The following is a 26,850-nucleotide window of genomic DNA, read 5'->3' on the forward strand; positions in this document are numbered from 1 at the left end:
GGTGTTGAAAACCTTGGCGAGATCTAGATAGGCTGTGTGAACCAATTTACCCTCATCTACGGCTTTGGTGACTGCTTCATAGAAGTCTATCAGGTTTAGGAGACATGATCTGCCTTTTACAAACCCGAACTGGGTGGGGTCCAGAGTTTGGAGATTACCAATGTCTTTGTTTATAAGTTCCATGATGATACATTCCATGGCCTTTTAGACCAGGCTCATCAGGCTAATGGGGTGGTAGTTCCCAGGGTCCATGGTGGCTCCCCCTTTGTGGAGTGGGATAACCGTTACTGTGCACCATTCAGTGTGCACAAAGCCTGAGGTGAGGCTATGATTGAACATGGTAATTAGGTGGGGTGCCAGTTCATTCTGTCATTTGTGTAGAACGCAGCCTGGGATGTTGTCAGGTCCCATGGATGCTGTGTTCTTGGCTTTGGAGAGTATGTTTTTTTGTAGAGTTTGTTTATGGCAGGGGACCACCATATTGCTTCCTTTTTTTGGAGGATAGCATCTTGGTTCTGTTAGGATAGCATGATCCATGCACTCGTGTAAGTGCTTATAAAGTGCATTTGTGTAGGATTCAACAGTCGTACCTCTATTGTCCATCTGCATGGGTGTCGTGAAGTTTGCCACTTCTGTCTTGAGAAGCGTGAAGCTGGCTTTGGAGAAATTATTTATGGTGGTTTCCCTAATGGGGGTGGGGGCGGGATGTGGATGTCTAGGGTGATTAACTTGTGATCAGATCAGACCAATGAGGAATTGACCTCTGGTGTGGAACACTGGTCGCCCATGTTGGTAATGACCAGGTCTATGATATTGCTGCCCCTGTTAGGGGTGTGGATAAGTTTATCCAAGGCATTGGAATTTACGAATTCCAGAAAACGTTAAGCAAAAGGTTAATAATATTACAGAGATGCCTGAGAACTGTGATCACAAACAGCATAGGAGTACTAAAGGAGAAGACAGCAACTAAACTAAAAAACTTCTCCAAAGCAGATTATAACCTCGTACGGGATAGTATAAATAGCTTCATTGCACCTCCCCCTCAGATGGAATTGGCAACTATGCTGAGTTCTACAAAACACCTGTATAACTGCATTGACTTGGCCATACATGAGTTTACAAATTCATTCATCATTTGTCCCCTGTGCCTTAGTGTGCTTGGCATCAACACATTTTCTTCCTTACTCTTTCAGTAAGCACAGAGTGTGATTAGAGAGAGTAGCTAAAGGTTCATAGGTCAATACTAGGCCGTGAGCCAGGAGATCATTTGTGTCCTAGCCACAGTACCCAAATCTTTTGTATCCATTTACATGACTAATTTAAATCTAATCTCGACTCCTTTCAGTGAGAGCTTGAGAGGACAGACCCTGGGTGTATATATACCTGCCCATCTATTTGTCCAGATTATGTTTCAACAGGGTCAGGGAGCTTTTATTTTATTTCCAAAAGAAGTCTATTCCCATAAATGAGGGATTCTCTGAGGATATCTCGCCAAGCAGGTCCTAGTTATATTTTGGGAGAATTAAGATCTGTTGAGGTTATGTTGAAAGTGGTTAGTTTTGTGGATGCGCAGAAGGTCTTGTAGTAATAAATCCTTTGAGGCTTTGTGGGATAGACAGAGATCACCTCTCATATGTCTGTAAGAAACAGAAAAGAGAGAGAGAGCTTTAAGGTGGACTGGCTAGCTTGAGGAAGTCATGCCCTTAATTATCTTAGTGAGACAATGCTGCTGTCTCTCAAGATGGATCATATGCTTACACAACCGCATACCAAAGGGGTCTTTATATAGTCTATTATAAAAATAACCTCAAGGTTATGCTGCTAAACACTAGGAGTCTTAACATGAAACTGCACTCACTCAAAGCAGTTCTCATTGGAAGATACACACATTTGTGCAGTCACAGAGACCTGGTTCAAGGCTGTGGAGAGAACCCCAGCCAGTATGGGTTACACCACCTTCCACAGACTGAAGGTGTGAAAACTAAAGGAGGTGGTGTATCAATATTCATTAAAGATAAATACACCTCCAGATTGGTTAAACAGTATTATTCCCTGGAGATACTTCACTTGCAATTTACTATTGGAAGGACACCTATTCAAGTCATTTTCAGCTACAGGACCCCATTCATGAATCAGCACATCCACTCTGCCTATTTGGATCTACTTGAATCTATCAAGATACATCCAAACACAATGGTTTTGGGTGACTTCACCCATCCATTGACTGGATAAATTACTCATGCTTAAACTCACTTGCCCAAAGGTTCCTCCACTTCGTTAACTGCAGTACCCTGGACCACCTGGTTGACACCCCCACAAAGGGTGCCAACATCTTGGATCTGGTGCTTACCAATATGGGGGACCACTGTAGCACCCCACTGAGAGGTCTTCCCTGGTGAGATCTGATCACAAATCAGTCTCATTCGAAGTAACTATCACACCTGACACCCCCACCCCTGCAGCAACTAAACTAAAAAACTTCTTCAAAGAGGATTATAACCTCTTATGGTATGGCATAAACAGTCTCACTGCACCTCCTCCTCAGATGGAATTGGCAACTATGCTGAGTTCTACACCAGTGCTTTACATGAACACCTGTATAACTGCATTGACTTGGCCATACCTGATAGGACCAAAACAAGCACCTCAAGGAAGGGCAAACCTACCTGGTGGACAATGGCTATTAACAGACTTTGTAATAAAAGGAAGAAATTGCTGTCTAAGAGTAAGAGGGGAGCAAACTAAACTGGAAACACTCCCTCCTCAGCTTAAACAAGCAAATAAGACTTCTTGTGAGGACCTCCAAAGCAAGCTATGAATCCAAATTAAACAACCATAAGGCATTGTTTAGTTACATCCATAACTTAAAATGTAAGGCCCAGATTTGTGCGAGACTAGTAGTTAATGACACCACGTATACTGAGCCTGTGGACATAGCTACCCTGTTAGCTGACAGGTTCTGTAAAAACTTCACTTTCTGTCTCCGCCAAATGTACCCCATGACATCCCTATCACCTGTACCCTACCTTGTATCTCTAAAGAGCAGGTTGAAAACGCCCTCTCTAAGGCCAAAAACACAGCATCTATGGGACCTGATAACATCCCAGGCTGCATCCTACATGGGATCCAACAAGAATTAGCAACACCATTAGGTACTCTTTTCAATCATAATCTAAGCATTGACTTCTTCCCAGCTGAATGGAAAATGGCCACCATTATCCCCTTGCACAAAGTTGGTGCTTCCACTGACCCTGGGAACTATAGACCTATTAGCCTGACTAGTCTTATCTGCAAGGCCATGGAGCAAATCATGATGGACCTTATCAACAAAGAGATAGGTAATCTCCAAACGCTTGACCCTACTCAGTTTGGATTTGTCAAAGGGAGATCATGCGTTTTAAACCTGGTGGACTTCTTCGAGACAGTCACTAAGGCCCTGGATGAGGGAAAGCTGTGCATACAGCCTACCTAGACTTAGCCAAGGCTTTTGACACTGTCCCCCACTCAGGCATCATTGACAAACTTGCCCAGCTATGTATCAACCCTTATATCGATAAATGGGTCACTAACCAGCTCACTGATAGAACCCATATAGTCAAAATAGGGGAATCCACCTCCAACAACAGACTTGTAACCAATGGTATTCCACAATGTTCAGTCCTAATACCTTCTACTGTTTCTAATCTATTTTTCCGAAGTATAAGAAAAAATTAAAGATCTGTGGCTGACAAAGTCTGCTGATAATTGCAAACTAGGAGTGGTCATAGAATCTCCAAATGATGTCAACTTCCTACAAGATGGTCTTACAAAAACAAATGATTGGTGCCAAGGTCATGGCCTTAAACTCAATGCAAAGAAATATATTATCATTCCTTTCAATAAGTGTGATGTTCCTGCTAACTACCACATTAATAGCAACACCCTAAGTACGTATTGAGTGGTGAGAGACCTGGGCACACGGGTTGACAGCAACCTTATCTTTGATTTCCATGTCTCCACAGTGGTAAGAAGGGCATTTTATTTTGCTCATCTCATAAGTAAGGGCATTGCCTCCAGAAAAAGGTTTTAACAACCTGTAATCTTCCGTCATCAGGCCAGTAGTTGAGTACAACACCCCTTTTTGTATGTACCTTTCCAAGCACCTGCAGCAATTGGAGAGACCACAAAGGTTCCTCACAAGGAAAATTCAAGCAGCAGTCCTATGTTTATCATCTGAAATCACTGTCACTTTATTCTGTTTCATACAGACTACTCAGAGGCAATCTCTGACACTGCTTTATTGGAAATGCCGCATATCCGCAAGTCAAATGGTGCACGGGTTACTCACTCTAAAGACCTTAACCTGGTCTGTGAAATTTATAGAACCTGCTGGAGGGACAGATTTGTCTCCCAGAGGTTACCACACCTTTGGAACAGACTCCCATTTCATGTCAAAAGAGCACCTCATTGGCTCTCTTCAAACACAATCTGAAATGATTGGATGGGTAACTGTAAATTCACCCCAGGGGTTCCACCTGTGTCCCTACTGAACAGGGGTAATAGTTGTTGATTGTGGAAATAAAGGTAGAACTTGGTTAGGCTTATAAGGGCCCTAGGGCCATTAGCCTAGTAATGTCAAATAATCCTGGGCCTGATGAGGGAGGAATAGTATGGGATGATAACTTCATTAGATCTGGAGGAAATACCCCTAATGATTTATGTGGTAATGTAAAAGGATTTACTATATGGATAGTTCATTGTTGGCGAAAATGCAAAGGTTCTTAATGGCTGAGTCAACTTTTAAAGTGGTGTCACCTTTGTGGTAGGTGCATAGGTGTCCAGTTTAGCCTAAGGACACAATGCTGCATTTCTTGGCATTTATTTTTAGGCCATGGTCCATGTACTAATAATTATTGTGGGTTAGTCCCTCCTGAAGAATTTAGAAGTCAGATGGAGATTAATGACAACTCCAAGTTTGAAGTCATCTCCAAACTTAGCCAGCCATAGGCCGTTGATGTCAGTTTTGATATCAGAGATATAAGTACCAAAGAGAAGTGGTCCTCAGACCACTCCCTGGTAGGCACCACTTTTAACTACTCTTTTTGAAGAGAACATGCCTCCCACACTAAAAGAATGGGTTTTGTCAGTTAGCCATTTTGCTATCCATTGGGTAACATAGGGGTTGACATTTAGATTGATTAACTTATTTATAATGCCAGAATGTGGGAAGATATCGAAGTCGTTGGCTATGTCCAAGTAAGCAGTATGAACTGATTTGCCTGAGTCTAATGCAAAAGTGGCATATTCAAAGAAGCCTGAAAGATTCAGCAGGTAGGATTTGCCTTTATCAAACCCAAACTAGCTTGGGTCAAGGGCTTGTCCAGGGTTGGTAGACTGCTTATATCCTTGTTAATAAGTTTCAGGGCTTGTAAACTGCCTATGCCCTTGTTAGTAAGTTCCATAATGATGCATTTCATTGCTTTGCAGATAAGGCTGGTGAAGCTTACAGGACTTTAGTTTCCCAAATCAGTATTTTCCTGGATCCATAGTGGATCCGCCCTTGTGGAGTGGGATGACTACCGCAATTCTTCATTCCTCTATGGCACAAATCCCATGAAAAGGCTGAGGTTGAATGGAGTTAGCAGCAAATCTATCAGATAGTGTCTACTGATGACAAAAAAAAACAGTCTAGCATATTATCAGGTTCCATGATGCAAGTGTTTTTGGCCTTGGAGAGAACACTGAGAGTATGCTTGGAAGTGAAATGAGTGGGTGATGTGCTAATAAATTAGGGAAAGAGTAAAGTAAGAGGTGAATTTCTCTGCTAATACACTGGCTGTGTCCTTAGGGTATGAGTAAATTTTGTTATATATCAGCTCTGAGCATTACTTGTAATGTTACTGACATAGCTGAAGAGGGCTTAGTGGTTATTTTTAACAGAGGTAGCAATTTTCAATTTGTATTTAATTTTGGAGGATTTGATTTTGTATCTGAGTTCTTTGTTGATCTTTTTGAGTTCACCTCTAGGTGATAGGGTATTAAGTTTGTATTTATGGGTTTATTCCTGTTATTGTATAGGGTTCCACCATGAGTTAATTGCTGAGTTTGGCACTGCATTTATGTATTATAGGGACTTATTTATAATGCCAGAATGTGGCAGAATATTAAATAAGGGGGGGTGGGGGCACAACCCTCCCACATTGGGGGGTGTGACATTATGCCAATAGTTTTTACTAAAGATATATATATATATATGGTGCCCCTCTATTAACTAACTTATCTGCCTCCATCTCCTCAAAAATGGAAAGTTGTTATAATAAAATTTCAAAATTCGCCATCAAAGCCAAACACTCCTCCCACCATTGCTCTGCACTCCACTCACTAAACTGGCTAGAACGTCCCAGCCTTCTAGACTACCTCCAACTTACCACTGCCCACAGGCTATTATTTAACCCCCTCTAAATGTCCTGCACTATCCAACATCATACAACCATACACCCCTAACAGGCCACTTAGATCTGCTCACCTAAACCTACTCACTGTCCACAAACCAAAGCGACCTGCCGGGCAGTACCTCCTATCTTTTTCCTTAGCCAAAAAGTGGAACTCTCTCTCTCCTTCTTTACAAATGACAGAAAATTCTGACAACTTCAAAACTCTACTCCATTCCTACTTGTTCTCTAGGAGGAAGTGCAACTGCACTTTCCCCACCTAGACTTTTACTCCGCACACACTAACTGTATTTCTATACTATTTCCTACTACCATCAACTTTGTTCCTGGATTTACTTTCTGTCTACTGTTGTCTTGTGTATATATGTAAGTATTGCAAATAGTTTGCTCTCCCTTTATTCCCCTCCCTAACATTTATGCTTGTTCTATCACTCTGCCATAACAAGACTCAGACTCTATGTAACCTTTTTAACCAACCATGTCAGTATATGACTTATATGTCAATATATGACTCATATGTCAATATGTGAATATACGACTCATATGTTATGTAAACACTATACCTCTTAATGTCTCTGTATCACAATCTACCAGTATTCTTATCACTTAGGCTGACTGTTGCATCTTTATGTATCTGTATCTTTGAACCTTAATTTTAATTTTATCTTTTGTATTTTCTTTTGTTTTATCTTTTATATTATTATGTAATGTGGAGCTTTTCTCCCCGGGCCTCCACTGAACATGGGCTCCTGAGCCCAGTGGACCTCCCCGGTCATCAAACTGAAATAAATAAATAAATATATATAAATGCATTTCTAATGGATATACCTTTTTATAATAGTGAATACACCACACCACCCCTTATTCTCACTCCAGGGTTGCACTGCAGTGGGGCAGGGACTATATTCCATTTTCGACCAAGTGAGCTTTCAGTCAAGTGAGCTTTCAGTCAAGTGCAATGCCTGGTATCATTTTCGACTAAGTGTAATTCGACCAATACCTGTCTATGTGTGTGTGTGTGTGTGTGTATGTGTATATATATATATATATATATATATATATATATATATATATATATATATATATATATGTATATATTTCCATTTGATTACCTGGAAAGTCCAACTGGGCATAAACATGCCTATTTTCAGTGGAAGCCCAGGGAGAAAAGCTCCACAGAGTACAGTGTTGTCACAGTACAATAATCATAAGATACATAATGTGTGCAGTACAATATTCTTATAGGATACATGTTGAGAAATTAATAACGTACATATAGCAGAACTAAAACAAGGATAAAAATGCAAAATTAGTTGAAATAGGCCATACAATAATAAACTTTTGAGACAAAATAGATAAGTTCAAGGGCTATGGGAGTTGTTGCCTAAGGAGATAAAATAGAAGCGGGCAACTGAAGTAGGAGAAGACGGACAACTGGGAGGGAGTAAGTTAAGTGAGGAGAATGGGGAGGCATCAGGGATGGGTGGGGTGATCTGCCTGTTTAGTACAACTTACCACGGTTAGTGCAGGAGCAAAGCTAGGTGTTATCAAGATGTTCCCTTAGCAGTTGTTTGAATTTGGTAGTGTTGCTAGTGGGCATAGAAGTTATTCACAAGTATGGCATCATGTTCGATTCGGTAATCGAGATGTGGAGGGTCATTACATTTTGACTAGTCTGGATTGGGTTTGCCTTAGTGTAGTTTCTTAATACATAAGGGTTTTGTGGTAATTCAGGGTTACAAAACAGTGGCCAGATTTGAGTAGTGAGATGGTCACTGTTTGTGTTGAGAACAGGTTGGCAATATTGATGACAACCAGGTGCAGTATCACTAGTATCCTATGTGCAGAATAAGCAGTTGTATCCTATGTGTAGGACTTTGACAATCTCATTTGTACACTGTACAACTGTGATTGAGGTATTGAACCAAACTAAAGCTCCTGATGTCCCCTCAAGAAGTCATTTGTGTCTTACTGGTCTTACTCAGAATTAAAATTAAACAAGCTTCCAGAAAACAAATGATCAATCTGCAAACTTGTGGTGGGATTAGACAAGATGGTAACATAAGGAGTTGCATTGCTCTCAGAGATACACTTTTGCTGCCTTTTACTATGACTGCAATGTTGTTACATATATACAAGACATGAAACTTAACTAGGGTAATTAAATGATGTCCATAAATTTACTGCACTTAAAATTCCCCCTGAGAAATGCTTGCAGAGATGCTGCTCAGAGATAGAGAAACCCAATTTGGGAATGCAACTTTCTGTGGTCTTTAGAGAGAAACCTACCTTAGCAATTGGCAAACAAAAGTTAATACTGCTTAAAAACAGTTCTTCGCCAGGCCCTTTAGCACTGCAGTGAGCTGATATTATGACAATAGGCATATATATATATATATATATATATATATATATATATGTATATATATATATATATATATATATATATATATATATATATATATATATATGTGTGTGTGTGTGGATTCCATATAGTAATGTATGGAATTAGGTGACTGGTACACATTAAGTGGCAGCTGTGATGCTCACTTTAAGATGTTTATACTTTTAATTACGGGAGTGGTCTTATGCACTCTTTTTCTTTTTTTTTTGAGTTGAGTATGTAGTCAGGAAATTAGGTTTCATGTGCGTGTTTACAAGAGATATGTATAACTTTGGGGAGTGCATTGAATATTTATTTAGAACCACAGTATTATAAACTTCTCCTAAGTTTGTAAGGAGTGTTAGGGTATTTGTCACACAGCTACTTAATTAGGAAAGTGGTACTGTTATCACTTACAAGGTTAATGACCTCAGTTTAGAAGGAACCTTGAATCATTAGAAGCCACGTGTGGTGAAGGATAAACAGGCATCATATTGCTGATTTATTCTGGGCACCTGTGGTGCATCACCTGTGCCACATTGCAGTGGCACAAAAAGAAACTGGACTGTTACTCACTGTTTTTTTTTATATATATATATATATATATATATATATATATATATATATATATATGTAAATATATATACACACACACACAGACACACACACACACACACACTCACACACACACACAAGTCTGTGTGTTTCAGATTTCAGTATTGACATAAAAAAGGTGGATTGGACACAAAAGCTGCAGGTTTGTGGCACTGTGAAACTGGTGCGATACCACAGACTGTATGTGGAGTCTGAAAAGGGAACAGTCCACTCTGGTCGGTTCCCATTCTGGGATTTGCTAAGAAAAATGAAAGTCTTAAAGGTACAGTCTTATGGAATTTGGATGCCAGGCAAAATTTCTTCCGGTTAGATCCAAGAAATAATATAATCAGTTATGGATATTTGGATTTTATGGGTTACAGTTATCTGATGCTACTTCATTAATTCTTGCTTGTCATTATTTGAATTCTAAATGTGAGTGTCACAATTTTAACTTGAGACTTAATTAACTCCATCCCACACAAGTGGCAGCCAGTCTCTGACTGCTACGGGGATTTTTTTTTTTCTTTTCCTTCTCTCTTCTCTCTCTCTTCATAGATTATTATGTCATTGTATTGCTGTATTGTACATAACTGTAACATCAGTACAGCTCTGCATTTTTGTTTTTCCATTACATATATTATCTCTTTTTTTCTATAGTTGTCATACACTGTGTTTTAGTATGTTTCTTGAGTTTGAACTCTGAGCTGAGTTTGAAGATGTTCCATGGGGCTCAGTATTCCAGTTAAAGAAAACAGTAATTCAGAAAATTCCCATCCAAAGTGAATGTACCTTACAGCCTGAGGGAAAAGGAATGGCTTTGCAGTCCCATACTGTGCAGGCAGTGTGTTGTGGGAAGGAAACCTGAGATGGTAGAACAGCCCCCTCCAGGACATTGTATGCACCTTGTCTTCTTTTTAACTATCAGTCTATCCCTCCCTACATTTGTATATCTATATATATGTGTGTGTTTCTTTTTTTCTATTTTTATGTATGTATATATATATATATATATATATATATATATATATATATATATATATATATATATATATATATATATATATGGATTCCATACATTTGGTTGAATTACACTTAGTCGAAAATGATTCCAGGCATTTCACTTCACTGAAAGCTCACTTGACTGAAAGCTCACTTGGTCGAAGTTCATTTGGTCGAAAATGGAATATAGCCCCTGCCCCATTGCAGTGAAACCCTGGAGTGAGAATATTAAATAAGGGGGGGTGGGGGCACAACCCTCCCACATTGGGGGGTGTGACATTATGCCAATAGTTTTTACTAAAGATATATATATATATATATATATGGTGCCCCTCTATTAACTAACTTATCTGCCTCCATCTCCTCAAAAATGGAAAGTTGTTATAATAAAATTTCAAAATTCGCCATCAAAGCCAAACACTCCTCCCACCATTGCTCTGCACTCCACTCACTAAACTGGCTAGAACGTCCCAGCCTTCTAGACTACCTCCAACTTACCACTGCCCACAGGCTATTATTTAACCCCTCTAAATGTCCTGCACTATCCAACATCATACAACCATACACCCCTAACAGGCCACTTAGATCTGCTCACCTAAACCTACTCACTGTCCACAAACCAAAGCGACCTGCTGGGCAGTACCTCCTATCTTTTTCCTTAGCCAAAAAGTGGAACTCTCTCTCTCCTTCTTTACGAATGATAGAAAATTCTGACAACTTCAAAACTCTACTCCATTCCTACTTGTTCTCTAGGAGGAAGTGCAACTGCACTTTCCCCACCTAGACTTTTACTCCGCACACTAACTGTATTTCTATACTATTTCCTACTACCATCAACTTTGTTCCTGGATTTACTTTCTGTCTACTGTTGTCTTGTGTATTGCAAATAGTTTGCTCTCCCTTTATTCCCCTCCCCAACATTTATGCTTGTTCTATCACTCTGCCATAACAAGACTCAGACTCTATGTAACCTTTTTAACCAACCATGTCAGTATATGACTTATATGTCAATATATGACTCATATGTCAATATGTGAATATACGACTCATATGTTATGTAAACACTATACCTCTTAATGTCTCTGTATCACAATCTACCAGTATTCTATCACTTAGGCTGACTGTTGCATCTTTATGTATCTGTATCTTTGAACCTTAATTTTAATTTTATCTTTTGTATTTTCTTTTGTTCTATCTTTTATATTATTATGTAATGTGGAGCTTTTCTCTCCGGGCCTCCACTGAACATGGGCTCCTGAGCCCAGTGGACCTCCCCGGTCATCAAACTGAAATAAATAAATAAATAAATAAATATATATAAATGCATTTCTAATGGATATATCTTTTTATAATAGTGAATACACCACACCACCCCTTATTCTCACTCCAGGGTTGCACTGCAGTGGGGCAGGGACTATATTCCATTTTCGACCAAGTGAGCTTTCAGTCAAGTGAGCTTTCAGTCAAGTGCAATGCCTGGTATCATTTTCGACTAAGTGTAATTCGACCAAATGTATGGAATCCATATATATATATATATATATATATATATATTTCCATGTGTTTACCTGTCTATGTGTGTGTGTGTATGTGTATATATATATATATATATATATATATATATATATATATATATATATATATTTCCATTTGATTACCTGGAAAGTCCAACTGGGCATAAACATGCCTATTTTCAGTGGAAGCCCAGGGAGAAAAGCTCCACAGAGTACAGTGCTGTCACAGTACAATAATCATAAGATACATAATGTGTGCAGTACAATATTCTTATAGGATACATGTTGAGAAATTAATAACGTACATATAGCAGAACTAAAACAAGGATAAAAATGCAAAATTAGTTGAAATAGGCCATACAATAATAAACTTTTGAGACAAAATAGATAAGTTCAAGGGCTATGGGAGTTGTTGCCTAAGGAGATAAAATAGAAGCGGGCAACTGAAGGAGGAGAAGACGGACAACTGGGAGGGAGTAAGTTAAGTGAGGAGAATGGGGAGGCATCAGGGATGGGTGGGGTGATCTGCCTGTTTAGTACAACTTACCACGGTTAGTGCAGGAGCAAAGCTAGGTGTTATCAAGATGTTCCCTTAGCAGTTGTTTGAATTTGGTAGTGTTGCTAGTGTTGAATATATTTTGATGTATGTCATTCCAAGCTTTGGCTATTTTGTATGAATACAGGGAATCCCCATAGCTATTGTTTGACTTTGTGACCTTCAGAAACAATTTATTAGAAGACCTTAGTGTTCGAATGCTGGAGTAGCACTGTACTAGGTTGCTAATGGATGGACAGTTATCTTGGTGATACAGGGTAGAATGGGTTAGAATTAGTTGATTAAAGGTTAAAAGGCTGGGAAGTTCCATCTAGCTGAATTGGTGTAGTACCTTGCAGTGATGAGTTCTTGCTGGTTGGTTGGAAGCATATCTGGCTATTTTATAATAACATGATTCTAGTTTGTTTAAGTTACATTTTCTTAAGTTGGTGAAAAAGGGTGAAGCATATAAGAGGGTGGATAGAAGGTGAGTTCTGCAGATGGCATGTCTGGTGGAATCAGTTAGAAAGGGCTTTATTCTGTATAGGGAACCTAGTTTGAAATGGACTTTCTTGATAACTAGAGCTAAGTGTTTATCATATTTGAGATCCTTTTCCGTGGTGACCCCTAATAGCTTTGTATGGTTTTCTGGTTTACTAATGGTGTTATTAGACGAGTAAATGATGAAGGTAATAGGGTCAATAGTTTTTTGCTACTAGAGAACAGCAGTACTTTTGTTTTAGCAACAGTTGCGTGAGATACTAACCACAGAAGTGGATGTCTGAGTAGGATCATTATTTCTGTACTATTTCCCTTCCATCTGCCTCCGAGTGCTGGAAAAGATAATCTTTATAAATGGGCTGTGGAATGGAGGGAGACGATTACACCCTGTACCAATTCATTGCCTGCATACCATACTCACGCAAAGGGTTAGGAACTGCAGCTGGGACACACAAGATAATAAGGCTAATAAATGAAGGCTGTTCAATCCACAAGATATATGAACATAAGATGTAACATGAGATGTTCTTCGTGTTTCACTGTTGCAGTCATCACATTTGGGTTATCCCTGTCAGGGTAGCCCTCGGCCGGCCCGAATTCCAGAGACTTAGCACTTCTGCATCAGTTGCTGTCACTTGAGGACTGATGTCAGGTCGTCAGTAGTATAAAGTAAGGCAGCTGATGCCATTACATCAGTCTTTCTTGCCATGGAGCCCGAAGCATAAGCATTTTGCATGAGTGCCGGTCGGCCGCTACCTGAGTTTTTGTCTACCGAATTGAAGTCTTCTAAAGCTAAGTACCTCGTTGGGGATCCTTTTTTCTTGCACTAACCAATGTCAGAAAAAGTTAATATTTGTCTTGCCTGTGGAAAACAAATACCACACCGAGACTTCCAGTCGTACTGTGTCACTTGCTTAGGCCCAGACCATGACGTCCCTCATTGTCACTTCTGTGCTTTGTTCAATGCCAGAACTAACTGTTGTCGAGCTCTTTTTGTAGCCAGATATTATCGCTTACAGTCTTCTGACTTCCGATACGGCTTCGGTAAGCCATCCGACAGCAGATCTTACAAAAAATGTAAAGATAAAGACAGAGGCAGATCGCACAGGTCCAAAGCTACCGACGACGCTTCTGTTACGCTAGTCGTCAGTTCTCCGGTAATCAGTGAGGCGCTTTTGCAGCCCCTGATGCCCACTTCTGTTGATTCGCAGGCCGCTACCGAGAACCTTTTGGAGTCTGGTATGCCGTAAAACTCTTCTTCGACTAAGGATCCTGTGGTCGTCTCTACCTTGGATGGGTCTAGAGCCGCTGAGCAGTCACTGGCTTCTGAGGAAGTCCTTTGCACTACCAATTCTTGACTCAAACCGACGTCTTCTTTTGCGACTACCGTTCTTTCTAAAACTGCTGAATTTCTTAGGCCCAGGGTACAAACCTCTCCCAAGAAACTGACGACCCACTCTCAGGTACCTGCTACTTTGCCTCAGTCTCAAATGCTTAAAATGGCAGAAGACCTTATCAAGCTGATCAGGGGAAGCCAAGCTACCCCCTCCAAAAGGAAAAGAGATCTGTCCCCTGTAGTTTTGTCTGAACAAGAGTCAGATGAATCTGATGCATCGGAATATGAAGACAGGCAACCCCTTTCCACTTATGAGGATTCTGATGCAGAGGATTCCATTCCTTCAGCCTCTCCCCCAGAGGATTTTTCCTTTGGGGAAACCCTGCATACCTTAAGGGAGTATGTCCAATGGGAGAGTCAGGACTACCCTCACTCTAGAAAGAGACTCGGGGAATTCCTAGATCTTCCACAACACAGACCCTTGGCCATCCCCCCACTCATGGATGTTGTGGAGGATGTTTTCCTCGAATCCAGCTTGACTCTTGATGCCCTTCCTCTTGCTCCCAGAAAACCAGACAGGTACTATAGAGTCCCTGACTCACACAAATATATTTTTTAAAAATCCTACACTTGACCCTTAGGTCATTTCTCAAGGGCCAAAAGGGATTAAAGCTACCTCTTCTAAGAATCTCACCCCCTCAGACAGGGATTGCCAAGCATTGGACAGATGGGGTAAGAAAGTATACACCTCAGCTACTCTTGCTATTAGGGCACTAAATTGCCAGTTCCACATGCTGAAATTTCAGCAACATACCTTGGAACTCCTTAAACAAAAAATGTCTTCCTTTCCTGCTTAGGCAGAATCTAAAGATTTACAAGAGGTAATGCATTCTGCAAGTCAAGTAACTAAACACACCTTGAACTGTGGTTTTGATGTCCTAGACGCTTCTTGCAGGGCAGCAGTCACTGGATCTGTCATTAGAAGGCATGCATGGCTTAAGGAACAGCCCCTGCCAGATCATGTCAAATCTAAATTGTTGGATGCCCCTTTGCACAAAGATAATTTATTTGGCACCAAGACAGAAGAGATCTTAAAAAAGATGGAAGAAAAAGCAAAATCTATGCAAACAGTTAAGAATTTCTTGCAGGTCCAGCCCCCTAGGTTCAGCAGGCATTGTCCCTCCAAACACTGGTCCTTTCCTGCTCCCAGTAAACCGGCCCAGCCCAGGCCCCATGGAAGCAGACCCCTCTGACAGCAGCCCCAGGGAATGCAGAGCTCTAAGCAGTGGACTACCTCCACTTTCAAGCCAGAGAGTTCTAAGACAATCCCTTATGGTAAGAACTCACAATGACTCACCTCTTCCACCCCTTCCCTCTGCCCACCTTCACTTACCTCTAGGAGGAAAGCTCCCCTTTCACCCAAGCACCTGGACAACCATTACCAAGGACCACTGGGTTCTGAACATTGTGTCTCAGGGATACATATTTTCCTTCCACACCCTTCCAACCCCAAAAGAGTTTCCAGAATTACCACCAAATCAGTGAGCAGAGGCTCAAAAGCAAATCATGTTCCTGCTCTCTGTGAGGGCAATAGAGCACATTCCTGCTGAACAGTTAGGCCAAGGTTTCTACTCCAAACTTTTCCTGGTGCCCAGAAAAGAGGGCACCTGGCATCCCATCCTCGATCTATCCATTCTAAACACCTTCCTGGTGATCCCAAAATTCAAAATGCTCACCCTCCAGAAGTTGCTACTCATGCTGTCCAAGGATGCTTGGCTAGCCACCCTAGATCTAAAGGAGGCCTACCTCCACATTCCTATCAGCGAATCATGCAGGAAATACTTATGTTTCAGGGCAGGATCTCAACACTTTCAGTTCTCTGTGCTTCCCTTTGGCTTATCTGCTACTCCCAGAGTTTTCACAAAATGTCTGGCTCTGGCCATTGCCTTTTGCAGACAAAGAAATATTCAGATTTACCCATACATAGATGACTGCCTTATTCAGGCAGACAGTCAGGAAAAGCTGCTCAAGCACCAGGCCTTTGTAAAGACCCTACTAACCTCCCTAGGGTACACAGTCAATGAAAAGAAATCCTAACAGGTGCTCACCCAAAGGATAATCTTCCTGGGAACAAGTCTGGACACAGCTTCCTAGATGGCATATCTTAGTCCAGAGAAACAAATGTTCCTAACAGCCTACTTCTCTCAACTAGCCACAAGGCCCCAGCTAACTGCAAGGAAGATCCTGCAAGCTCTGGGGTTCATGGCATCTTGCATACTACTCATTCCGTATGCCAGACTGCATATGAGGAAACTTTAATGATACCTAAAGATTCTATGGTGCCAGCACTCTCAAGACCTGGAAACTCTTCTACCTATAATTCCTTGCCTCAGAAAAGATTTTCTTTGGTGGACAACAGCTTGCTCCCACAACAAGGGAATGCCTTTCTCCCCACCCCCCACTGCCCATACCCTCACCACAGACGCATCAGACTATGCTTGGGGTGCACACCTAGATGGCAGGTGCATACAGGGCCAATGGAGCCCACAGCAAATCCCTCTGCTCATCAGTCAAACAGAGATGATGGCTGTGTAGCACGCCTTGATAGCTTTCAAGCCTCTTCTCTCTCCAGAGCCTCTCCTGATCAAAACAGCCAACACCACTGTGATATGGTGCATCAACAAGCAGGGAGGGACTCACTCCTACCCTCTATGCAGGCTGGCCATGACCCTTTGGCACACAGCCTCTGCCATGCAACTACACCTGTTAGCACAATTCCCACCAGGCTCTCGCAACTCTCTGGCAGACCAGTTAAGCAGAAATCTTCTGGACCCACACGAGTGGCAACTCAACAGAAGTACCTTCAACCTAATAACTCAGAAATGGGGAACCCCGAAGGTAGACCGCTTTGCCTCCCACACCAACCATCAGCTCAGCAAATTTTGCACCAGGGAGCATCACTGCATGGCTTGGAAAGTGGATGCCGTGTCCTTCCTCTGGGTCAATCTATCAGTCTATGCCTTTCCTCCCCTACCTCTCACCCCCAGGGTACTGCTCAAAATAAGGGAGGAAAAACCAAGGACCATTCTTGTAGCTCCAGACTGGCCCCGGCAGCACTGGTACCCCTTGCTGTGCAGCCTGTCCTTACTACCCCCATGGCATCTTCCTCAGATTCCAAACCTCCTGACCCACAGGGAAGGGGAATTCATGCATCCCCAATTGCAGACACACTGTTTGGCAGCTTGACATATTCCCTATCTCCAAACCAATCTGCCAGCCTCAGTAAACAGCTTCTGGATGTTATCCATGAGGCCAGACATTCTAGCACCGGAAAATCTTATGCTGATAAATGGAAAAGGTTCTGCACTTGGATCCAGGCTAAGGGAGCCAATACGGCACAGCTCTCCCTCCCTCTCATCCTGGATTACTTAGCTGACTTACTGCACAGTGGCCTCTCTTTCTCCTCTATAAAAATTCATGCCTCTGCTATTTCTGCTCATTTTCCTATTGAGCAGCCTCTTTTCTCATGCTCTTTGATCAAACAGTTCCTAAGAGGGGCTAGCAACTTGAGACCACCCAGAAGGGCACCAACACCAGCTTGGGACCTTAACTTTGCATTGGAAAAACTCACCCTGCCCCTTTCAATCCAGCTGCTTCTGCAGAGCTAAAATTTCTCTCCTGGACGACAGGATTTCTTCTGGCCATCACTTCAGCCAGAAGAGTCTGTGAACTGCAGGCACTCATGGCTGTGGAACCCTTCATCATCTTCTATGCAGACAGGGTATCTCTCAGAACTAACCCATGCTTCATGCCCATGGTGGTGTCCAGTGTGGCTCTCAACCAATCCTTTCATTTGCCCACCTTTTTTCGTAATCCCCAGAACAAGGGGGAAAGGATTCTTCACTCTCTAGATGTGCACAGACAGCTCAGATACTATCTGGACAGGAATAATCCTTCAGGAAGTCTGATCAGTTGCTGGTTAGTTTTGCTGCAGGGGCAGAAGGCAAAGCCATCTCCAAACAAACCATTTCTAAATGGATAGCACACTGCATCAAATTCTGCTACAAACAGCATGGAAAGCCTCCTCCCAAGGGGGTCAGGACACACTCCACAAGAGCAGCCTCTACCTCTGCAGCTTTCCTCAGAGGAGTCCCTACCAGGAATAGCCTGGAGGCTGCCACCTGGACATCTGTTCACACTTTCACCAAGCATTACCACCTGCCTCTCTTCTCCAAATCCAGGGCAGGGTTGCCTCTGCAGTCTTGCAGGGCATGCTAGCCAGCCCCTAGCTTCCTGGACTGCCTCCACCCATTTCCTCAGCTTTGGGAATCTACCCAAATGTGATGACTGCAACAGTGAAACACGAAGAACATAATACAGTTGTGTACACTTACCATAAATGTAGATGTCCGCGTGTATTCACTGTTGCAGTCCTGGTTACCCTCCCTCCATCCCCTTTTTTATTCTTCTCTTTCCTTACAAGGGACATATTGGTATTTATTTTCCACTGGTGGGGGTTTGTCCACCAGAACCTGGCCTCCTACTTTGGGGGCTACTGACAGGTTAAGGCAAGAAAAACTGATGTAATGGTGTCGGCTGCCTTACTTTATACCACTGATGACCTGACATCATCCTCAAGCGACAGTAACCAACACAGAAATACTAAGTCTCTGGTATTCGGGCTGGCCGAGGGCTACCCTGGCAGGGATAATCCAAATGTGATGACTGCAACAGTGAATACACTCGAACATCTACATTTATGCTGTGTACACAACTGTACTATACAGGTGCGCATCCTTGATGCAAAGAGCAGTGTCCACACCAGGATGTGTACATAGCTCTGGCACACAGGTTACTTAAACATACAGCCACCTGCTGCTGGTTCCCTTTGTTCAGTGGTTCTGCTGAAGTAGTGATCCTACTTGAACCTTTACTATTATGATGAGATGCTTTCATAATCTCTAGTTTCCTTCTTTGTTTCAGTTTATCTGTATCAGAAATAGTCCTTCAGAAGCTCAGCTGTGTATTATACAGTTGAAAAATAAAACAAAGATGAATCCTTTCTTAGATTAAAATGACCATGTTTAAGAAACATACCTGGTCTAACCTTTTCCTTTCCTAATGCAGCAGTGCTATACATCCTGTTTAACCTGTAGCTTTACTCTGTTACTTAATGCAATAGCTTCGTCTGTCTGTCTTTTGCATTCTGGAAATTTTCTGCTGTTCTTATTTTACCTCCTCCTGTGATGGAGGTACGGACGGACCACTACACACATCATCCACTACTTTTTTGGAAAACAAGGACTTCTTTGTGTTACCCTTGAACCTATTGTGAAGGTTGTTTTCATTCTGATCTGTTTTATTCCCTTGTGGTACTGGATGATATGCTCCAATCCAGGTTCAACCCCTTCTTCTTTTGCTTTTACTATTTATTTTTTTTTCCTTCTCTGTCCTCCTTTCTATACACTACACAGTGATATCTTCAGTCCTACTCAGGCCAGACTGCATGTGCAGTCCTTCATATTTTTGCCACTGTTTTTGTACTGCCTAGAGTCTGTTATAACCCCCCCCCCCATTTGTGTTACAGATCCCACATGCCATGCACTTTTCTGGCCACGTATTACATTCTGTTTTGGATTACCACTAGTATTGAGTGCAAACATTATGAAGAGGAGAACTAAACCACTTTGCCAGCTGAGCACCAGTAGGTTTAATGCATAAATTAAACAAAACACAAGATGATCTCTGAAGGAGCTCAAAGCAATGAAGTAGCCAGAGCCAAGGGCAGAACATTTCAGTCATGTGCTTACTAATGCACACCTTGTTCAGGACACAGGGGAGTAAACCAACCAGCATGATGTCAGTGTCTGGCATAGTTTCAGAAGTCTTTGTCTGCATGATTTCATTTCTAAGAGGTTCATTAACAGCATGCTTCTGTTCATCCCAAGGTGTAGGCTTTGGTCATATGCCTTTCCTTATATTATCAGAATTACATTAAGCACTCCAGGCTCCAATAATTTTCACCAGCTGCATCATCTAAAGATACTACTACTACAAGGACAGATATAATGAACTTTATTTTTCAAAGCTGATGTCATTTGGTTGATAATGATTTCTATGTGTTCTATGTACGTCCATCCATGAAATTAGGATATATGTTTTAAATTAAAATATAAAAATTAGACAAAGAAGAAAAAGTGAGAATGGCTTACAGGTGTGGCTGTAACATTCGATTTAATCTGATGAAGGCCCTATCTGTATTGTATAGTAAGATGACTTTAAAGAAGAATTTGATACACGCATTGCAAGAAAAAAAAACAAAAAAAACTTGTGCACCTAATGTTTATTTCTTGTTGTATTTTCCAGGCTGAAGTGTGCTCTGGAACAGTAGCAGAAGTAATCCAGTCTGTTGTGAATGGTGCAGATGGCTGCATATTTTGCTTTGGTCATGTCAAGCTTGGTGAGTTCCCAAATTCGTTACAGTTAATTAGTATGTCAGCCTGGTAATTACATGCTGTCAGCTCCTGGAATAATAAACCCAGAGAGTGAATATATTAGAATTATTATTTTTTTCTGTTATCTTTGCAAACTTAGGATTGTTTTGAATAAAACAAGGTTTAAATGCCTATGTATAAAGATAATGTTTGTCAAAGGTCTCTTAATCAGAAAAGGTATTTACAGATCATTGCATGTTGCATTACAAGAAGGTGAACAGTTTTTGTTCAGAAACTCTGTTTTTCAGCTGCATTATTTTAACATGGACTGTGAAAAAATAGTTCTGTGATAGGTAGTTTTGTGTTAAATGCATATCTGATAACATACATAATGAAAATGTCTGTCACATAGATTGAGAAAAATATGACTGCAGTTGCTTAACTGGGCCGACCTTGTCATTCAGGTAAAACATACACCATGATTGGGAATGATAGCTCCACCCAGAGCCTTGGTATAATTCCCTGTGCAATTTCATGGCTCTTCAAACTAATCAATGAACGTAAAGAGAAGACTGGCACCCGCTTCTCTGTCCGAGTATCTGCTGTGGAGATTCACGGGAAGGATGAAAACCTGAAGGACTTGTTATCTGAAGTAGCTTCTGGGAGCCTCCAGGATGCTCAGTCCCCTGGGATTTACCTTCGAGAAGACCCCATCTGTGGAACACAGGTAACGCCTAGTTCTCAAGTTGAATGACAGAAGCCATAGTAGATTTTAAATTCAGTTACTTGTCATGATTGAAAACATATGATGCTGCTTTTTCTGGTGCTCAGTATGCCTGCTTTCATTCCCCCCCCCCCCCCACCTAAAGTGAGAAACTCCTCTTCTTCTCTGTGCATATTTGTTTATGTTATTACCCTGGAGACCTAATCTGTGAGTAAAAAAATGCATCCTGTCCCAATTAGTAACCTTTTCTCTCTGTATTCAGCTGCAGAATCAAAGCGAATTAAGGGCCCCAACAGCTGAAAAAGCTGCTTTTTTCCTTGATGCAGCCATTGCAGCCCGAAGTACCAGCAGACCCGACTGTGATGAGGACGAGAGAAGAAATTCACACATGCTGTTCACTCTTCACATTTACCAGTATCGAATGGAAAAAAGCGGCAAAGGAGGAAGTATGTGTAATAAACAAGAAAGTATGCACAACACATTTAGCTTTCGAAAATTAACATAATGTAGTTTGAACAAAAGCAAAGAAAATGTTAAGTATTCAGAAGTCAGCATTAACAAAAAAAGGCTGGTTACTGCCATCTGATAAATCCCAATGTTTATCTTGCCATTAATAATTAATTCAAGCAGTGCCCACACTGCATTTGTTATGCTTGTCAGTTGAATAGACCCAGAATGGCTAATGAGAAGTGTACCTTCCAACTGTGTGTCATTTTTTTTTTCAGTGTCAGGGGGACGCAGCCGCTTGCATCTTATCGATTTAGGAAGCTGTGAAAAGGTGCTGAGTAAGAGCCGAGATGGGGGTGGTGGACTCTGCCTCTCTTTGACTGCTCTAGGAAATGTAGTTTTGGCTTTAGTGAATGGAGCTAAGCATGTTCCCTACAAGTAAGTAATATAATATGTTAGAAATACAAACTCAAAAATCTTTTTTGATAAAATGAACATTTATGGATTAAGCACAAAGAAAGCATTTAATATTAAAGACTTTCCTGTTTTATATGGAACTGTTGGGCACATTAACTAGGCTGACTAATCAAAGTAGCTAACCAAATGGAAGTAGTGAACTGAAAAAAAGCAAAGATTCTGCACGATATTGTAACAAATTCTGAGATCATCAAATCTTGGAGTAAGTTATATTTGAATGTCAGTTAAATTCCTGTTTCTATTGATCAAACTGTCACTAGCCTGTTTCTCTTGACCAAATTGTCACTAGCAAGTTAGAGTTCGAAACAAATTAGTCAGGTACAGATTTCATTAATAAGGGTTTTTCTACAGCTAAGAAAGTTAATGTGGAGAACAATGGATTGCCATACTTTCATTCTAGTTTGACAGCAGTTTCTGTAACTTTTAAGTGTGCCTACATTGTTACACTTGCTAGTAGAAAGCTTGCAAATTCAAAGGTACTTTAAAGTTAAGTTTTCATGTAATTTACATTTCACAACATTGCAAACTCTTTCTTACAATCATTATAGTGACTATTTTAGGCCTAACTATTTTATGCTCTTTGTATTTCCATTGATGATATCAATGTCTTTAATAATGTTCTTCGTATTTCACTGTTGCAGTCATCACATTTGGGTTATCTGCTTGCAGGTAGCCCTCAGCCGGCCTGAATACCAGAGTCTTTGGATTTCTGCGTCGGATGATGTCACTACTTCCATAACGTCAGGTCGTTAGGGGTATAAAACATGCAGCCGATGCTATTACATCAGCCTTTCTTGCCGTGCGGTGCCCGAAGCAGAAGCAGTTTACAAGTGCCGGTCAGCCGTCTCCTGAAATTTTCATTTTCGAGTTTCAGACCCGAAGTCTTCAAAAATGATAAGTACCCCATTGGGGGTCCTTTTTTCTTGCTCTAACCGATGTCAGAAAAAGTTAACAATTGTCTTGCCTGTGGAAAGCAAATACCTCATAGAGATTTTTATTCTTACTGCATCACCTGTTTAGGCCCAGACCACGATGTCCCTCGCTGTCGGTTTTGTGCCTCCTTCAATGCCTGAACTATTCGTTGTCGGGCTATTTTTGTAGCCAAATATTTTCGTTCTATCTCCGTACTCTGAAATGGCTTTTTTAAGCCATCTGACTACCGATCTTCCGAAAAAACATAAGGATAAAGACAGAGACAGACTGCATAGGTCCAAAACTGCCGACGATGCTTCCGTTAAGCTAGTCGCCAGTCCACCGCTACTACAGATTTGCAGGCCTCTACTGAGACCCACTCGGAGTCTGGTATGCTGCAAGATGCTTCTTCGACTATGGAATCTGCGGATGTCTCTAACTTGGATGGGTCCGGAGCCGCTGTGCAGGCACCGGCTTCTGATGGTGTATTCAGACCTACAGACTTTCATATTAAACCGAAGGCATCATTTCCATCTAGAAGTGCAGAATTCTTCAGGCCAAAAACTCGCACTATGCCTAGAAAACCGACGACCAAACCGCAAACTCAGGCCCATATGCCTCAAAAACAATTGCTTAGAATGGCTGAAGACCTTATTACCTTAATTAGTGGAAGCCAACCTTCCCCCTCTAAGAGACCTAGAACTGATTTTCTTTCTGATTCTTCTGATCAGGAATCTGATATCTCTGCTCCTTCTGATTACCAGGATTTGCCCTTATCTACTTATGAGGATTCTGATGCAGAGGATTCCATTCCCTCTGCTTCCCCTCCAGTAGATTTTCCTTTTGGTGAAACCTTGCATACCCTTAGGGAGCATTTCCACTGGGAAAGCCAGGACTATTCTGAGTCCAAAAAGAGACTTAGGGAATTCTTACTCCTGCCTCAACACAGGCCTCTAGCCATCCCTCCTGTTCTGGACATTGTAGATGATGCTTTCTTGGAATCTAGCCTTACCCCAGACACTTTACCTCCAGCTTCCAGAAAACCTGACAGGTACTACAGAGTACCTGATTCTCACAAGTTCCTATTCAAGAATCCTACTGCAGATTCAGAGACCATTTCCCAAGGACCAAAAGGCATTAAGGCTACTGCTGCCAAAAATCCTAATCCTTCTGATAGAGATTCTAGAGCCTTAGACAGATGGGGTAAGAAGGTATACACCTCGGCTACTTTGGCCATTAGGGCTTGCAAGACTTGCAAGATTTAATGCATTCTGCAGAGCAAGTTGATAAACATACTTTGCAATGTGGTTTTGATGCTTTAGAAGCATCTTGCAGGGTTGCTGTCACTGGATATGTACTTAGAAGGCATGCTTGGCTTAAGGAACAAAAATTGCCAGATCATGTTAAAGCTAAATTACTGGATGCACCCTTAAAGCAAGACCACCTTTTTGGCAACCAAGCAGAAGAAGTCCTCAAAAGGATGGAGGAAAAAGCAAAATCTATGCAAACTGTTAAATATTTCCTACAAGTACAGCCTTCCAGATTCAGTAGGCATTGGCCTTCAAAGAACTGGTCCTTTCCAATCCCTTTCAGGCCTTCTCAGTCCAAACCTGGGAACAGCAGACCACAAAGACTCCAGTCTCAGGCTACGCACAGATCTAAGCAGTGGGGGGCTCCCACTACCAAAGCAGGGAGTAGTATGCCACCCCCTATGGAAAAATGGTACAGTGACTTAACCTTAACCCTTCCAAGCCCTGCTCAGCTACTTCCTCCCTTAGGAGGAAAGCTCGCCCTGCATGCAAAAAACTGGAAACTCATCACCCAGGACAAATGGGTTTTGAACATAGTTTCCCAAGGATACAGATTCCACTTCCACACACTACCAACCCCAAATAGTTGACCAGACCTCCCCCCAAATCAATGGGCAGAGGCCCAACAGCAGGTCCTCTCTCTTCTCGGTATCAGGGCTATTCAACCTGTCCCAGCAGAACAAAGGGGACAAGGTTTTTATTCAAGACTTTTTCTGGTACCCACAAAAGAAACCCCCTGACATCCTATCCTGGACCTGTCTATTCTCAACACCTTTCTGGTGTTTCCAAAATTCAAAATGCTAACTCTTTAACAACTTCTTCCTATGCTAGCCAAGGATGCCTGGCTGGCAACCCTAGACTTAAAGGACGCTTACCTGCACATCCCAATAAGAGGATCCTGCAGACAATACCTACGTTTCAGGGTGGGCTCCATGAACTTTCAGTTCTCTGCACCTCCCTTTGGCTTATCTACTGCACCCAGGGTGTTCACAAAGTGTCTAGCTCCAGCCATTGCATTTTGCAGGCAGAGAAATATTCAAATTTACCCATACTTGGATGATTGTCTGATTCAGGCAGAAAGCCTGGACTTGCTATTACAACACCTGGCATTTGTAAAGAAACTTCTAACCTCACTGGGGTACACCATCAACGAAAATAAATCTCACCTAGTACCCTGCCAACAGGTACCCTTCCTGGGAGCAAGCTTGAACACAACTTCCCAGATAGCATTCCTCACACTGGAGAAACAAGTTTATTTGACAACCTACTTCAAACTATTGGCCACAAAATCCCAGCTATCTGCAAGGAAAATACTGCAAGCTGTGGAGTTTATGGCCTCTTGCATTCTGCTAATTCCATAGGCAAGACTGCATATGAGGAAACTCCAATGGTATCTAAAAAGTCTATGGTGTCAACATTCTCAGGACCTGGAAACAATGATTCCTATCATTCCTTGTCTAAAGACAGAGTTACTTTGGTGATCAGAGGCCTGCTACCACAACAAGGGGCTCCCTTTCACTCTACCCCTGCCACCCAAACCCTAATAACAGACACATCAGACTATGCATGAGGGGCTCACATGGCAGGACATTGCATTCAGGGCAAATGGAACTCGAGACAGATGCACTTGCATTTCAGTCAAAAAGAAATGTTAGTTGTACAGAATGCTCTGACAGCCTTCAAAGACCGTACTCTTCCAGGACAACTATTGGTAAAGACAAACAACACCACAGTTATGTGGTACGTAAATAAGCAGGGGGGGACCCACTTCTACCCTCTCTGCAGACTAGCCATGGCTCTGTGGAACACAGCCTTGAGCTACCAAGTACACCTACAAGCACAATTCCTTCCAGGCAAACTAAATTCAATGGCAGACGACTTAAGCAGAAATCTCATGGACCCACACGAATGGAAACTGGAACCCAAAATATTCAACCTCTTGAGGAACAAATGGGGGACTGCAGAGGTAGACCTGTTTGCCTCCCGTCAGAACTACCAATTGAACAAATTCTGCACAAGAACTCCCCACAGTCAAGCTTGGAAAGTGGATGCCCTGTCCTTTACCTGGGAAAGCCTCTCAGTTTATGCCTTTCCCCTCTGCCTCTCCCCTCGAGGGTTCTACTAAAGATCAAACAGGACAAGCCAAGGACAATACTGATTGCATCCGACTGGCCATGCCAGCACTGGTACACCCTCTTGCGCAGTATGACACTGCTACAAACATGGCACCTGCCTCAGACACCTTCCCTG

At 41.8% G+C, this 26,850-nt stretch overlaps 1 protein-coding gene across 5 annotated transcripts in view; it reads left to right on the top strand.

The window, feature by feature from the left end:
• Nucleotides 1–26,850, top strand: part of KIF26A (kinesin family member 26A) — a 620,820-nt gene that overhangs the window by 508,127 nt on the left and 85,843 nt on the right. For all 5 annotated transcript variants that reach the window (XM_044074337.1, XM_044074338.1, XM_044074335.1 and 2 more), the window contains 4 exons: nucleotides 20,663–20,756; nucleotides 21,195–21,457; nucleotides 21,717–21,900; nucleotides 22,180–22,339. In XM_044074337.1, the coding sequence (XP_043930272.1) occupies nucleotides 20,663–20,756; nucleotides 21,195–21,457; nucleotides 21,717–21,900; nucleotides 22,180–22,339 (701 nt within the window). The remainder of the gene's footprint in view (nucleotides 1–20,662; nucleotides 20,757–21,194; nucleotides 21,458–21,716; nucleotides 21,901–22,179; nucleotides 22,340–26,850) is intronic.

The sequence above is a fragment of the Protopterus annectens genome, chromosome 6.part0 (genome assembly GCF_019279795.1).
Source record: "Protopterus annectens isolate FY-2018-M chromosome 6.part0, PAN1.0, whole genome shotgun sequence".
NCBI classification, from domain to species: Eukaryota; Metazoa; Chordata; order Ceratodontiformes; family Protopteridae; genus Protopterus; species Protopterus annectens.